This window comes from Bos grunniens, chromosome 10 (assembly GCF_055505025.1).
Source record: "Bos grunniens cultivar Pamir isolate PY7600 chromosome 10, Bosgru_T2T1.0, whole genome shotgun sequence".
NCBI classification, from domain to species: domain Eukaryota; kingdom Metazoa; phylum Chordata; class Mammalia; order Artiodactyla; family Bovidae; genus Bos; species Bos grunniens.
The window spans coordinates 74,480,014-74,496,113 of record NC_141174.1 but is presented as its reverse complement, the minus strand read 5'-3'; the positions used below and the strand labels follow the sequence as shown (position 1 = coordinate 74,496,113).

At 46.1% G+C, this 16,100-nt stretch overlaps 1 protein-coding gene across 7 annotated transcripts in view; it reads right to left on the bottom strand.

Annotated features, from left to right (window-relative positions):
- Positions 1-16,100, bottom strand: part of RYR3 (ryanodine receptor 3) — a 565,051-nt gene that overhangs the window by 169,856 nt on the left and 379,095 nt on the right. For all 7 annotated transcript variants that reach the window (XR_015135045.1, XR_015135046.1, XM_086322065.1 and 4 more), the window contains exons 33-36: positions 10,741-10,827; positions 10,102-10,328; positions 6,590-7,385; positions 3,985-4,185 (exon numbers count right to left, since the gene is read on the bottom strand). Coding sequence is in view for 5 of the 7 variants with exons in the window: in XM_086322065.1 (XP_086178191.1) it covers positions 3,985-4,185; positions 6,590-7,385; positions 10,102-10,328; positions 10,741-10,827 (1,311 nt within the window). In the remaining 2 variants the exon portion in view is untranslated. The remainder of the gene's footprint in view (positions 1-3,984; positions 4,186-6,589; positions 7,386-10,101; positions 10,329-10,740; positions 10,828-16,100) is intronic.

Here is a 16,100-nt window from a genome sequence, read left to right as displayed (position 1 = left end):
CTTGGAGAAGGCAGTGGCACCCCACTCCAGTACTCTTGCCTGGAAAATCCCATGGACGGAGGAGCCTGGTAGGCTGCAGTCCATGGGGTTGCAAAGAGTCGGACACGACTGAACGACTTCACTTTCACTTTTCACTTTCATGCATTGGAGAAGGAAATGGCAACCCACTCCAGTGTTCTTGCCTGGAGAATCCCAGGAACGGGGGAGCCTGGTGGGCTGCTGTCTATGGGGTCGCACAGAGTCGGACACGACTGAAGCGACTTTGCAGCAGCAACAGCAGCAGCAACATATATACTTATTTATTAATTCATTAGACAAAAGATCTAGGGGCAGCCCTCATACCCATTGCGATCTTGAAGCAGTGATGAATGTAAATGATATTACCAAGTATTAGAACCACTGTGATACCATATGAAAAAATATACAATCTCTGTGGGTGACAAAGTATTTGCTTTGCTGCCTACATCAATAATTGAAAGAACTGCTATTAGAAATTAATGAAAATTTGGTAAAAAAAAAAAAAAAAAAAAAAGCTAACACTCAGATTCCTTGATGTCTAAATTCTTCCACAGACCTATGAGCCTGGTTAGTAAATATGTGGAGGCACTGAAGTAATAACTAGAGGTAGGACTTCCCTGGTGGTTCAGAGGTTAAGAATCCACCTGCCAATACAGAGGACACAGATTCAATTCCTGGTTGGGAAGATTCCACATGCTGTGAAGCAACTAAGTCCGTGAGATGCAACTACCGAACCCGCATACGGATGCCCACGTGCTGAGAGTCTGTATTCCACACACGAGAAGCCACTGCAATGAGAAGTCTGCGTACCACAACGAGAGAGCAGCCCCTGCTCGCCACAGCTAGAGAGAAAGCCCACGCACAGCAACAAAGAACCACCGTAGCCATAAATAAGTAAATAAAAATCACCAGAGGCAATCTTGTCCATTTTACTCTATCATATAGGGTAACCCAAACACCAGGCAAAGGGGTATTTTCTCCTTTTGTTTGGGATTTCTAGGTGAAAACATTTATAATGTCTTTCATTAAACTATGAACCTTATTTAATATTGTTAGGAAGATCCTTATTCAAAGCTTCTACCGCAAATAATTTTTTGAAACTATTGTTTGTATAATATGCATAACACAGGTTGGAAATGTTACTTTTGTAGTTGTTTCATGATGGTAAGATTGGTTGAATTATGGTAACTGTATCAGCAACATATATCAATGAGTTGTTCATTAAAATAAGATCTGAAGATCTGGTTCCAAGAATCAAAAAGTTAATTTCTTTACTGAAAGATTTTCCTTTTGGTAGAATATTTAGGAAGCAAGTGGGAGCCCTCAGGGCATAACTAAAAATGGGAGTGAGCTGAATTTTCTGCTGCAGGTCATACCCTCTAAATGAAGTCCTTTTCAAAGTGAAAGGCTTACTGACTATGCTTGAATAACTTGCCAACAATCACTGGACTAATCCTAGCTTTACTACCTTTATACTTAGTTATATCCCCCAAGTATGTTTCTATTTCATCTTTTTAAACAGTGAATGAATATAGGGCTGAAAACCTCTATTTTATTCTCAAAAGTTACAGAAGAGAGAGGTAAGCATATCACTGTTTTAAAATTCTAAGTCCTATGTATCCTATTTTCCAAGTGATCTTGCATTCCTATGCCCTGAAATTGACTGAAATCCTCCAAATCCTTTATTAAATTCTTAATTATTTAGAAAGTTCTATTGGCAGATTCTTCTCAAAATGAATACTATGGGAGGGGCGGCAAAAGAGACTACTGAGTTTGGTAAGAGTGTTCCTTCTTTTATTTCATTTCTCGACACCTCAGCATCACCTGAAAATTTACTAAACATGCAAATTCTCAGGACTTACCCAAGACCTACTGAATTAGAAACCCTAGAGGTGGGACCAGCAATCTGTGTTTTATTAAGTCTTTCAGGGATTCTGATGTCTGCTCAAGAATCACTGGTCTAACACATAAGGAAAGAAGTTCTTGAGACTTCTGAAAGGGGTCTGAAATGATTGGTCAGAGGACTGCCTGCAAGGTTAAAGGAGGAAGTGATGGTGAGCCCCGAGGATGGCAGAAGAGAAGGTAAGGAGGCAGAATGCAGCAAGAGTGAAAGGGTTCTTCCAGGAGCCAGGATCATGAGCTGGGTTGATAAAGATAATGTCAGATGGACAATGCAGTCCTGGTTGAGCTGAGGACATGCCAGAAAACATGAGTAAACTCTAGTCACCGACTCACTGACAGAAGGTCATAGAACATGGTTTAGTTGCTAAGTCGTGTCTGAGTCTTTGCAACCCCATGGACTGTAGCCTGCCAGGCTCCTCTATCTATGGGATTTTTCAGGCAAGAATACTGGAGTGGGTTGTCATTTCCTTCTCCAGGGGATCTTCCCCACCCAGGGATTGAACCTGGGACTCCTGCATTGCAGGCAGATTCTTTACCAACTGAGCTAACATGGCACAAGGCAAAGGCAAATACCTCTGACACGAAAACTGATGACAGCCCTTCCTACTTACAGAATGTTTACTACGTGGCTGAGTTCCTGCCAAGCAAACTAAGTGAATTATCTCGTGGGATTTTCACAAACATTATCTGCATTTTGCAGCCTGAAGACATTGAGACAGAGAGAAGTAATATGCTCAAGACTATACCATGAGTGATGGCAGAGCCGGAATGGCAGCCAGGCTCTGAAGCCAACACCGGTGTTTTAATCACCACATCATCTGCCATCCCATTTTTCACAAATGTGAGTCAGCATCTGCCCAGCCGAAATAGGGAATGTTCACACCTGTTGCCGGTCTAAAAGCAGCCTGACAACATTTGTAAAGCCTTCAAGAATAATTCACTGCACGTTGCTCACTGCACACTCACTCCGTTTTCCTTAGCACAGCACAAACTATCTGCTCCCATCCGTCCACAGGGCCTCGCATTTTGCCTCTAGCAAAGAGTGGCGAAGCAGATGGATCTGCTCTTTATCAAGGCCAGTATCATTCAAAGGAATCTTAAAAAACCCAGAGAGGCGGTTCCTTTTTAAGCCAGTATAAATATCTGTAGCCTATAAAACAGGTTTTAGGAAAGTAATTGGACCAAGTTGTGGTGGAGTCATTAATATAAAGTGGTGGTAATCATACTGACAACAATTTATGGATAGGCTGCTTATCAAATATGTATAAGATCCAAAGATTTGGTTTTGGAGACAGAAAATGAATTTCTTCCCTGGAAGATCTATCTTTTCCCTTGAACGTTAAGGGAGCCTTGCTGAATGGCTTACAGGATATATATAAACAGCTGGGCAGCAGAGACGACTGGAAACTATTATTTTACAAGATGTCCCTCTGTTATCTGCAAGTTTCTCAGGATTTTCATTCTTTTCCAGTCTTTCCATCTGAGTGAGGCCAAGGCGGGGACCACAGAGAATGGAGACAGAACATCACAGGAGGGACTTCCTCACACAACTTCTGCTCTCCAGGCCTCCTGGAGCTGGAGTTGGGGGGCGGATTCCAGGGGGGTCTCCATAACTGGGTGAGAGGTTTGGGCCCTCAGATGAGAAAGAATGTGCACCTGCCCTCATGAATCAGGAAATGCTGACCATATTCTGTTGCTCTCTGATGGAGAGGAGTGGCTTTTGGATGGACTAGACAAAAATTCTTCTAAAGGGTGAAGCAGGATGCTGGTCTAGTGATGTGATGTGATCTGGCCTTTGCCTTACTGACAGAGGCCCTGGCATGTGGGATGGCAGGATGGGAGAAAGCCTGGCCCCCTCCCCATGCGGTTTCAGAAGGTTATCTTCCCACCCAAGATGCCTGGCAGATGCTTATCAGCTCAGCCCAGGACTAGCCTGTCTGCTGGTGCTAGCTGGGGTCTTTCCATCTCCCTTAGCTCTCATGGCTGCCCTTTCACATAAAGGCTGTGTGTACCCTGCTCTAGAGGGTGCCGTTCTTCCCTAGGAACAGGCTGGAAGGTTCTCACCTGTTCCTGTGGGGGCGAGCGGAACTCCCTGGTCTTCCGGGCGGTCAGAGCCGCAGACATGTTCAGGGCCTGCATGAGCTCGTTGTAACGGAACTTCTGATTTTCCTGGAGCTTGGAGACATAGATGTCACCGAAGGCTACAATGGCCTCCACCCGGTGCTGCAGCTCACAGTCACAGAGATAGCTGAGCAGCTCACACATCTGTAAAAGTGTACACACATGAGAATATAATAACACTTCATGTCCCCTGGTGATGCAATTATCATTCCCAATCTACAGACGGTAACACTGAGGCTTAGACAATTTGAGGAATTTCCCAGTGTTATACAGTAAACACAGAGCTATTACTGGAATCCAAATTGGCTATTACTGGATGACTCTGGAATAGTATTTGAACCTAGAGCCCAGTTCTTCACTGCTGAGACCAGAACTACAACAGGGAAATGAGCTCATTAGACATAGAGCACGTCTGCCTGTGGAGACAGAGAACAGCATGTAGGAGGGTGTTCTCCCAGGGCTCAAAGCTCAGTACAGAGACCATCACCAAATCGTACATCTGAGGACTGAGTCTCTTCTCTGACGTCTTCTGGTTCTAGGTGATGGGCAAGTGAGTCTGGTTTCTCTCTGAATCTTTCATTGCTTTTGCTTATCGGCACTGTTTGATCAATTTATCAGAATTGTTATAGCTAGTCTTATATTAGAATTTATACTAATAAAAAAAACAACAGCTGTAGCTTATTGAGCACCAGCTATTTGCCAGACACTGTGCCAGGCACTTGCCATACTTTATGTGTTTTTTGCGTATTTTTACTAAAGCAGAAGTTCTATTCACCCATCTCCACTTAACACCACACACATAACTAAGGAGTACCCTCCAGCGTGTCTGGGCACAGACAAGGCCCCTGGTGGTGGGGTGCTGTTGCCCAGCAGAACAGCCTCTGCTCCCACCAGGTAAAGTGGGACCCATCTCTTATACCCATTCTACTTGTGATTATAATTACCATTTAAAGTCACATAGGTCAATACAATAGGAAAACGAAGCTGAGTGACTAGGGAGCATCTGAGAAAGTCAAGTTTTTTTAAAAAAACAAAATGCTAAAACTGAGTGTTAGACAAGTATAAAAAATTAGGAAAATCATAAAAATCCAGAAGCATTTTGCACTCAGCTTGCTTTTGATTACCTCTAGATCTCAGGGTACCTTAAAGACCCCAGACTGGCAATCATAGATGGTACATGACAGGTAACATCCATGGAGGAGAGAACTCGATGGGCCAGTCAGGGACTCACATTAAAGAAAAGGTCTTGGCCCTCCATCAGAATAGCACATTTATATGTTTTAATAAAATGTTTAAGGTACATATGTGAGATTTGTTATGCTTCTGCTCTATATTTAAGGCTTTGATGAAATGAACACCATCACGCTGTATAAGAGAACTTAATTGCAGATTACCTTTTATAATATATTTTATACTAAATATATTTCAAATTATATTTTATAAAAACACATTTTAAAATTGTTTTATTATATCATCATCCACATTTTACAAATCATAAAGCTAAGACTGATGGGCTACTAACTTGGCAAATTTATTCAGCTGGTAAGTGGCCAAGGAGCAGGAATTAAAATCCAGGGATTCCTGGACTAGGCTCACTCCACTAAGACAAACTCCTCTCCTCCATTATTCTTTTTTATTTTATTTTTTGCTCATTAAAAAATGTTATTGAAGTACAATTGATTTGCAGCACTATGTTAATTTCTCCTCTATTTCTTTTCATTTCTCTTTTCTCAATGCTGAAAAGACAAAGTCACCATCATCCCCAGTACATCACTGATGCTACCTCATATCTAGTAAGACTATGTCTTAAGAAATACTGAGGTTCCTCAGGTGATGCCAAGGGGGCAACTCTAGTGAGTAGGACTCTTAGCTCAGATGGCATTTTCTTTGAATGCCAGTATAACAGGCCCACATCAGCCTGGTGATCAGGGTATGGCAATGTATGAGAGTAGGTGATGAGTGTGGTCATCTTATAAGCCAATTCCTTTGGTCAATTGCACAGTCAAAGGCTCTTCTCTGTCTCTAGACAAGATCTCACCAATAAGCCCTTTAGTCCCAAGGAATAGGAGATAAGATCAGGGAAAATCTATCACTGGTACCAGAAAAACAATTCTAAAACAGGTACCTTATTGATGAAGGCTGGTATTCTCATTTTGGTTTAGGGAGACTTGGTAGCTCAGACAGTAAGGAATCTGCCTGCAATGCAGAAGACCTGGGTTTAATCCCTGGGTCAGAAAGAACCCCTGGAGAAGGGAATGGCAACCCACTCCACTATTCTTGCCTGGGAAATCCCATGGAGAAAGGAGCCTGGTGGGCTACAGTTCATAGGGTCGCACAGAGTTGGACACGACTGAGCAACTAACACTTTAACTTTCACTAGAGAGTACGTTCCAGCTCAGAAACAAGCAGGACCAGGGGGTGCTCTCCCTCAACATCTCTGCTCCACTCCACATTCAGGCCCATGTCCACAGTCCAGACGCATCACCAGGCTGCCCTGTCTCCCTCCCTAGTTCTTTCCAAGGGCAGGATGCTGGCTGCCCCGGGTTACCTGCAGCTTGACGGACTCCGGTAATCGGGTCTGCAACAAGCCTTTGATGGGAGCCTCCCTGCTGGCCTTTTCCCCAGCCTCCACAGCCTTCTCCTCCACCTGCGTCACCTCCTCCTTCTCTGCTCCCTCCTCCGTCTCCCCACTGTGCTCCCCAAACACAGAGGGGTCGATGAGGAGGAGGATCTGCCGAACGTCATCATCATCAAACACCCCCATGATCAGCAGGGTTCCGATGAGCTTCAGCACAGGCACAAACTGGAACTCCACGGACCCCCCGACAGGGTCCCGGATGTGAGCGCCGCTGCACTGCACTGCCTCCGTCAGCATGCCCAGTGCCTTCGTCTTGAGAAGCTCCAAGGGAATCTCGGGGCTCTGCTTCTGGTGCTCCTCGTTGGTGGTGATGAAGCAGGGGGTGGAGAACCTGAACCCTGGCTTGAGGCACGTTCTCGGGCCCACTCCAGGGAGCCCGTGCCTCTTGGACTCATCCGGGTACAGGCGGATTTTCCTGGTGGTGCTGGTGATGGGGATGATGTACTCATTCTTCATCATCAGCTTCCTCTCCTTAGCGCTGGCCAGGTGGATGCTGATGAGCAGGTCATAGAAGCCTGAGCGCAGGAGGCCAGGGAGGTACTTGTTGTCAATGGCATAGAAGAGTTGGGAGAGGTCCACATGGCTGCAGAGGGCGTAGGCCACGCGGTTGTTTCCCAGGGCGCACAAGGCGCTGTAGAGTCTCAGTGTATGGTAATGGAACCGCATGAGGTCCTCCTGCTCACAGAGCTCCAGGATATCCACACACCTGAGGAAGAGACAAGCAATCAACTGCTCCATGTGGAGGAAATGTGAATTTCCTCCACATGAATCCATGTGCCAGGATTCAGCAGAGTGCTCACTCTGGGAATCCCCAGATTTCATGCAGCCCAAGGAAGGCAGAGCAGATAGAGGGCTTACAGGTTATTACTCCTCTTGCAGCTCTGGTCTATATCCCAGCTCCTGATAATCCACTATTTCTAACTATAAGGGTCTCAAAAGTCTGAAAGACTTAAAGAAGACACTAGCTTACCAAATATCCAAGTCCTCATCATTAGGGAAATGTCCAAACCTCAATACTGAAAACATTCATCAGGTCCATGCCAGGTGACTCTGTCTTCTTATTTGTAGGCTCAAGGACATCCTCTGCCCTTGAAGAAGATGTAGTTAAAGCTCTCCATCAATCTACCATCTGCTTCATCTACATGATCTCTAATTTACCATCAGCTTTCCCTTTCCTGAAAACAAACACAGGCCTGCACTCTTGTCCAGAGAGGAAACACTTTCCAACCTGAGGTAAGTTGGTGTCAATTCACTTTCTCCATCCTGACTGTAGCAATCTTTAGCTGTGTATGGGTGTGGGGGTCCAGGGCACAGGCTCTGATCTCTGCTTAGATTTTTCCATTTTGTCTTCTCACTGAGGATCTGAGGACCCTTTGCAATTAGCTTACTTGGCAGGACCCCTTTCTGCTCCTTCCCTACAAGTGCCTGTGCTGCTGCTGCTGTCCATGACCCAGTGGAATACCTAAGTGGGAGCTACATGGATGTCAATGTAGCTCTGCCCTCCATTTTTTTTTCCTGTCCAAGTCATCAAGGGGTAATAACATTTACAAAATAAAACTTACTTAATTCTATGTCCATAAACTGAACTCACTCATCTAACACGCTAGTAAAGTAATGCTCAAAATTCTTCAAGCCAGGCTTCAACAATATGTGAACCGTGAACTTTCAGATGTTCAAGCTGGTTTTAGAAAAGGCAGAGGAACCAGAGATCAAATTGCCAACATCCACTGGATTATGGAAAAAGAAAGAGAGTTCCAGAAAAACATCTATTTCTGCTTTATTGACTATGCCAAAGCCTTTGACTGCGTGGATCACAATAAACTGTGGAAAATTCTGAAAGAAATGGGAATACCAGACCACCTGACCTGCCTCTTAAGAAATCTGTATGCAGGTCAGGAAGCAACAGAACTGGACATGGAACAACAGACTGGTTCGAAATAGGGAAAGGAGTATGTCAAGGCTGTATATTGTCACTCTGCTTATTTAACTTATATGCAGAGTACATAATGGAAACGCTGGGCTTAGATGAAGCACAGGCTGGAATCAAGATTGCCAGGAGAAATATCAATAACCTCAGATATGCAGATGACACCACCCTTACGGCAGAAAGTGAAGAAGAACTAAAGAGTCTCTTGATGAAAGTGAAAGAGGAGAGTGAAAAAGTTGGCTTAAAGCTCCACATTCAGAATATTAAGATCATGGCATCTGGTCCCACCACTTCATGGCAAATAGATGGGAAAACAGTGGAAACAGTGGCAGACTTTATTTTTTTGGGCTCCAAAATCACTGCAGATGGTGACTGCAGCCGTGAAATTAAAAGATGCTTACTCCTTGGAAGGAAAGTTATGACCAACCTAGACAGCATTAAAAAGCAGAGACATTACTTTGCCAACAAAGGTCCGTCTAGTCAAGACTTGTTCTTCCAGTGGTCATGTATGGATGTGAGAGTTGGACTCTAAAGAAAGCTGAGCACCGAAGAATTGATGCTTTTGAACTGTGGTGTTGGGGAATACTTGTGAGAGTCCCTTGGACTGCAAGGAGATCCAACCAGTCCATCCTAAAGGAAAGTCCTGAATATTCATTGGAAGGACTGATGCTGAAGCTGAAACTCCAATACTTTAGCCACCTGATGCGAAGAGCTAACTCATTTGAAAAGACCTTGATGCTGGGAAAGATTGAAGAGGGGAGGAGAAGGGGATGACAGAGGAGGAGATGGTTGGATGGCATCATGGACTCAATGGACATGAGTTTGAGTAAGCCCTGGGGGTTGGTAATGGACAGGGAGGCCTGGTGTGCTGCAGTCCATGGGTTCGCAGAGTTGGACACAACTGAGTGACTGAACTGAACTGAAACTGAACTCGATTTTACCTACACAACTTCCTTTCTTCCCTCCCAGCAATCCATTGAGTGAGCATTGATCTCACTGTATTGATGAGGAGACTGAAGCCTGGGGTGTATCAGTAGATCACTCAAGAGCCGCAAACAGCAAGTGGCAGCCCTGGAACTGAACCCAGGCCATAAAACAGGAGAATCTCTTAATGAGAAGGGGGGCCAGGAGCCTGATTCTTGGTTCTCCAAGCAATCTAGGCTTGCCTCATTCTTTCCAGTATTGCCATCATAATAGATTTCTGGACCATGCCTTTTTTAATTTAAGGCACAGAAATGTCCCTGAGTGCAGAACTCAGAGCTACAGTGAAAGCCCCATGGCTGGCACATCATCGTGAATATCCTGCTCCTATTTCCGAGTGATAGTTAAAGTGGGGAAGGGAAAGAAAAGAAAAACCCATGCTTTGGGGCAATCAGCAACCACCCTGGACCTTGGCCGGTGAGGATGTTCCCCCTTCCCTCCCGGGCTTGCTGGGTCCTGCCTCCGCCTCCCCATCTCCTGGCCCCTCCCCTTTCTCCATGGGCCCCTCTACTACCTGTTCTCTTCCGGGATGTGGAGTGCCATCATCTGCAGGGGCTCCAGGCACTGCACCACCCAGCCATGGCGCTCGCTCACCCTCTCCGTCTCCACCTTCAGGAAGCTGCTGGGCATGCGGCTCCAGAGCACAGGCTGGATGGTTTGGACATCCAGCCGTGGTGGGCATTGAGGGACGGGGTTCTTCTCTTCACTCTTAAATATGGCTGCTGACAGGGGCATGGCATTCTGGGACAAGGCAGAAAGGCGTCAGACACATGCAATTCAGAGATGCTCAGTGACTGCACAGTCCAGTCAGCCCACAATAAGCAACAGTGAGCCATACCTTAAAGTGAGCTGTACATTAAGAGAGACAAGTGCATCCAGGGACCAATGATGGCTTTTCCAGCACTAATAAAGACCTGACATAATGGGTTATATGAGCATCCATTAATCCTTTTGGAACCCAAAAGAAGTAGGGGAAGGGGAAAATGGGAACCTATGTTCTGCGTCATGAATTTCACATGGATGTGTAGAGGTGGGGGGGCGGCATTTGAGAAGCAGGAAGTCAGAGATTTCCTGGTTTCCTCATGCCTGAGCTTCTCCCCATAATGGCCTGTGCATCTTATGTATAGCCATTAGACAAGGGACAGATAAATACCTTCAGCTTCCCAAGTTCAAATTGAAACAGAGAGGTGCTTGTGGGCTGCAGGAAGACGGCTGGAAACACTTTGGTATTGGGCTCCACCTGGAAACCAAAACAAATCCAGAGGTTTGCCCAGAATTATAAAATCCTAGGGGGCTAAGTCATGAGTGTTTCAATCAATGCCCTCATTCTAACTTGAGGGGAAAGAGGACAGCTAACTGGCTGCTCACTGGGCACTGTTCAGAAATTCCCAGAGACCCAGGGCTTACTGGTAGCTACTGTCACTGTTCCTAACTTCAATACTCCTCTCTCCACTCAGGGCTGAGTGGTCTCACATCCTTTCATTTTCCCTCTCAGGTAATTGAGAAGCCAGCAGCTTTCTCCAGCGTGCAGGAGGGCAGTCACAGGTGGGAGCTACCATCTGCCCACCAGAGGCAGTGCGTGCTCTGGTCACAGAACAAGGTAGGGTACTGGCTCTTCACAAGGAGACCCTCAGGGAGCACCATCATGCATTACTCCTGCTCATGGGAGGTGATGAGTGAGGGCAGTGAGGTGACTTCAGTATTCTTTCTGAAGGCACGTGGTGCTGGTCAGGCAAGCCTGGTGAAATTATAGCAGAATGTCCCAACCTCGGTCCTACTGATGGTTTGGGCTGGGTAAGTCTCTGTGTGAGGGCTGTCCTTGGCATTGTAGAGTAGTTACCAGCATCCCTGGCCTCTATGTACTAACATGTCAGTAGTACTCTCCACCCCACCATGGTCATGATAACCCAAAATGTCTCCAGAGATGGCCCGATGTCCCTGAAGGGAGAAGTCCCCCCACTCGAGAGCTAACTTTGCAGGCAAGGACCACATGGTACTTCCATGAAGAAGCTGCCCCCAGAGCCTGTCTCCTCCCTCAAAACCTCTCCTCCTCACTTGGTTCCTCTAGACTTCTCTCCACCCCTTCCTCACTCTATGATTTTACTTCTTACATTAAATAGTGTGAGATTCACCAACTGCCTTTTAGCTGCTGCTTAAATGAGGCATGTGATATGTTTATGACATCAGGGCCTTCATTTATCACTTATTTACTTCAATGTGGAGCTTTTGATCAGACTTGGAGGACCACGGAAGAAGAAATGCGACTTTAATCTCACCAGTGAAAGTCCTTTGCTGCTGCTGCTGCTAAGTCGCTTCAGTCATGTCTGACTCTGTGCAACCCCACAGACGGGAGCCCAAGCAAATTCAGACATTAGGACATGCTTACAACTCTCCTGACCCATCAAATTAGGGGCTTCTGGGTGTTGTGGACATACCTGAAAAGCGTCCCCCAGTGAGTTACTCCCTTGAATAATCGCCTCTTCTAGAATCTGTGTCTTGTTTCCAGCAAACAGGTTATTGCAAAAGCTAAAGGCCTGTCGTTCCCTTGATTGGTTGTATTATAGAGAAGATTCCATTTCAGCAGACTGGAGAAGAAGTTGCTCCAGATAGCCTCAGAGAAGTACACTGCCATGTTTTGAGAGGGCCATGTGGCAAGGAGTTCTAGGGGGTTTCATGGGGCTGAAAGTGGTAAGCTCCTGGCTTCAGCCAGCAAGAAATGGAGCCTGAGTTTTACAAATGCAAGCAACTGAATTTCTGCCAACAACCACATGAATTTAGAAAAGGACCCCAAGCTCCAGAAAAGAATGCAGCCTGGCTGACAACTTGACTGCAGCCTTGGGAGATGCTGAGCTTGGGACCCAGATAAATTCTGTCCTGACTCCTGACCCATGGACACCATGGGACAATGAATGAATGCTTCTGAGTCACTGAAAGTAAAGTGAAAGGGTTAGTTGCTCAGTTGTGTCTGACTCTTTGTGACCCCATGGACTGTAGCATACTAAGCTCCTCTGTCCATGGAATTCTTCAGACAAGAATATTAGCGAGGGTTGCCATTCCTTTCTCCAGAGGGATGTTCCTGACCCAGGGATTGAACCTGGGTCTCCCGCATTGCAGGCAGATTCTTTACCATCTGAGTCACCTGGGAGGCCCTTAAGTCACCGAGTTTGTGGTAATTTGTTATGAGACAATAGAAAATGAATATAGCGATTTTCCTTTCTTCCAGGATATTTGTTACAGGCTTCCTGTAAATAATAAACTTCCTCAATGCATTTAGACATAATATTTATAAACACATTTTTAAGACTGGAAGTGACTTAAAGGATTGTCTGGTTCAGAGCTGTTGGCTTATGATGAAGAGGCCAGACGGGTTAAACACCAGGCTTGTTCCCAGCATATGGCATTCAAGCACACTGCAGTGGGCTCACATTTCAGATAAGACAGTTGCTTTATACCTGATGCCTCAGGTACCTCTGGATGATTATGAAAGGATGATGCTAGTAAAACTAATAGGTAGGGATGGAGCTGCTAGAACTGCCTGCTGCTGCTGCTAAGTCGCTTTAGTCATGTCCGACTCTGTGTGACCCCATAGATGGCGACCCACCAGGCTCCCCGGTCCCTGGGATTCTCCAGGCAAGAACACTGGAGTGAGTTGCCATTTCCTTCTCCAATGCATGAAAGTGAAAAGTGAAAGTGAGGTCACTCAGTCATGTCTGACCCTCAGCGACCCCATGGACTGCAGGCTCCTCCGTCCATGGGATTTTGCAGGCAAGAGTACTGGAGTGGGGTGCCATTGCCTTCTCCGAGAACTGCCTAGGCTATGTCTAAAATAAGCTTTGCTGAGGACATTCAACAGTTATTTAGTGCCTATCACATACCTGCTTTGTGCCAGGATCTGGGTTTATGGGTGAGAGACACAAATGGGAAATTCTGATTTGCTGCTGTGTGACTTTGGTCACAAAGCAAGAGTCATCTTTAGGCTGGTCCCAGATTTCTCAAATACTCTAACAGGTAACATTCTAGAACAATGTGTGCCTCTCAAGTCATTGCAACTTGAAGCAAACAGAGGTCTGGTGGGTGAGAAAATTTTGCCTGAATCAGCCAGGTGGAAGAGAGAGAAATGCACTCACTCAGAGATTTCTGATGCTGAACTCAATTGTACCATCATGGGGAGTGACAGGCTAAAGGAGGTGACACGTTTTTAGGTCCCTCAGGAATGATCCCTGCAAACGTCATAAGCTACCCAGTCAAACGGCAGGGTCCTCCTCAAACTTCCCCGCAGAGAGGAGGTCCTTGAAAGCATGTAGGATGGATGCTCTGGGATTGGTTTATTTCTACCCTCAGAGTACATTCCCACCACAATGAACAATGGAAACTTTTCTTCAATCACTAAAATAACAAGAACACACAAGTGTGAGCACCTGATGGGTGTCCATAAGGAAAGAAACTGCAACTGATGGTGCGGTAAGTGGAATATCCTAGACGGCCCTCCTGACCCCTCAGTTAGTCCTGTGATCCTGGATGTCATGGGGCAAAACTGATTCTGTCAGCAAGGCTACTAACAAGCTGACCTTAAGATAGAGACAGTATCCTTGTGGGCCTAATCCAATTGCACAAATTCTTAAAAACAAGTGTTTTCTCTTGCTGGGGGCAGAATGGAAAATCAGAGAGTCAAAGGATGAGAAGAACCAGCTGTGCCCTTGTTGGCTTTAAGGATGGAAGGGACCACGTGAGAGGGAATGTGGGCACCTCTGGGAGCAGAGAGGGGTCAGCCACCAAGGAAGTGGGGACCTCAGAACCTCTGCCTACAACCACAACTGGATCCTGCTGACAACATGAAGGAGCTTGCAAGGGAGGCTGCCCAGAGCCTCAGGACAGAGCCAGCTCAGTCCAGCTGACACCTTGATTTTGGCCTTGTGTGGACCTGGGCAGAGAACCCAGTCAAATCTACAAAACCATGAAATGATAAACAGATGCTGCTTGAAGCTGCTAATTCTGTGGTAATGTGTTAGGCAGCAACTAAAATCTAGTGGCTTCCCAGCCAAGTTGGTCAGTTTGCAACAAATACTTAGCAAGCACTCCCTGGGCGCCAGGTACCACGGTCTCATGTTCTGGGATACGGGAGTGAACCCGCGAGGGGAGGCAGCCCCGCTCTCAAGGAGCTTATATTCTGGAAGGGGGTACTGCAGCCTGACGGAATAAGCAGCGAGTCCAGATTTGAGGCTGCCACGAAGTGCCATGGACTTTCTTCCCTTTGTGTTTAAGGTACTTTTTATCGCTGGCTGATCTACTTTGTCTTTGCAATGATGGACATTCTATCTCTAATCATGTGTGAAGGTCAGGGCGTAGGAAACAGCCTGAATTGAAAGGTAACCCCTCTCATAAATCTGAATCTTACAGCTGGCCTCTGCTCGCAGAACTGTGCAGCTGGGATGGCAGTAACTGAGGACAATCTCTTGAACATACATTTTATTTCTCATTTCTCCCATGATTACATTAAGTGAGACAGAAAAAGCTTTTCAGATTGCGTAGCAGTATTTAATGGGGAGGTCTGGAAACCTTGGAGAGAATCCTTCTCTTATTATTTTGGTTACTGGTCCTTTCTGAATGGAAAGCCAGTGTATAAATATTACTACCCTGCTCTGCTCAAGATAATTGAAAAATGAAAATGGCTACAACTGCAGAATAACAATTATCCCAGGGCTGGGAGACCAGACACACGGCTGGACATGTTAACTGTCTCGCCGGGAATGAGAAGGGGGCTGGGTGGGTGGGAGTTTCCGGAGGGTTCCTGCTCAGAGCCCTGACCTCCTCCCCATTCCCACCCCAGGGCGGGAGCTGGTTGGAAGCCCTGAGCAGAGTCATGAGGATTTACGCACATGGAGTCACACCATCCACCCTGGGATGCAGATACCAATAGGCAGCTCAGAAAACTGACCAACTTCACATCATCCAGGAACTGCAGTGGAAGACAGGACACAAATGGCACAGAATCTGCTCTTTGCTGTAACATCTTCTTATCATCATAGGCTCTTTCCTGAAGCAGGCAAGTCATTGCTGCTGCAAATGCCCTGGGTTGGGTTTTATTTATTTATTTAGGGACCTTAAATGTGATTAGATGCCTTGGAACTCTCAGCAGCTCAGGGAGGACCCTTTAGTCAAACTCATTTCAAAAGTTAATGGAAAAAAGCTAATGGATTCTGAAGGACGATAGTAATGTATATAAGCCTCCTCTCAGGGGACTTAAGAGGGGAGGGGAAGGTGGAATCATGAGAAAGTACTAGAAGAACATTATGTTACTTTCTGAATTTGCAAAGGCCGCTTTCTGGGAGCAGCTGGTGGGGTCCCAGCTGCTGGGTAGTGGTGATGATTCCACTTCTTTCCAGGAGGAGGAAGAGCTCCAGCGTAGTGTGCAGGGGGCTACCCACTGCAGGAGGTCCTGGGGAAGACCGCCACACTGGCAGGCTGTCCCTGGCCCTCAGAAAGGGCTCTGCCTGTGTTTTCAGTCACTTAACA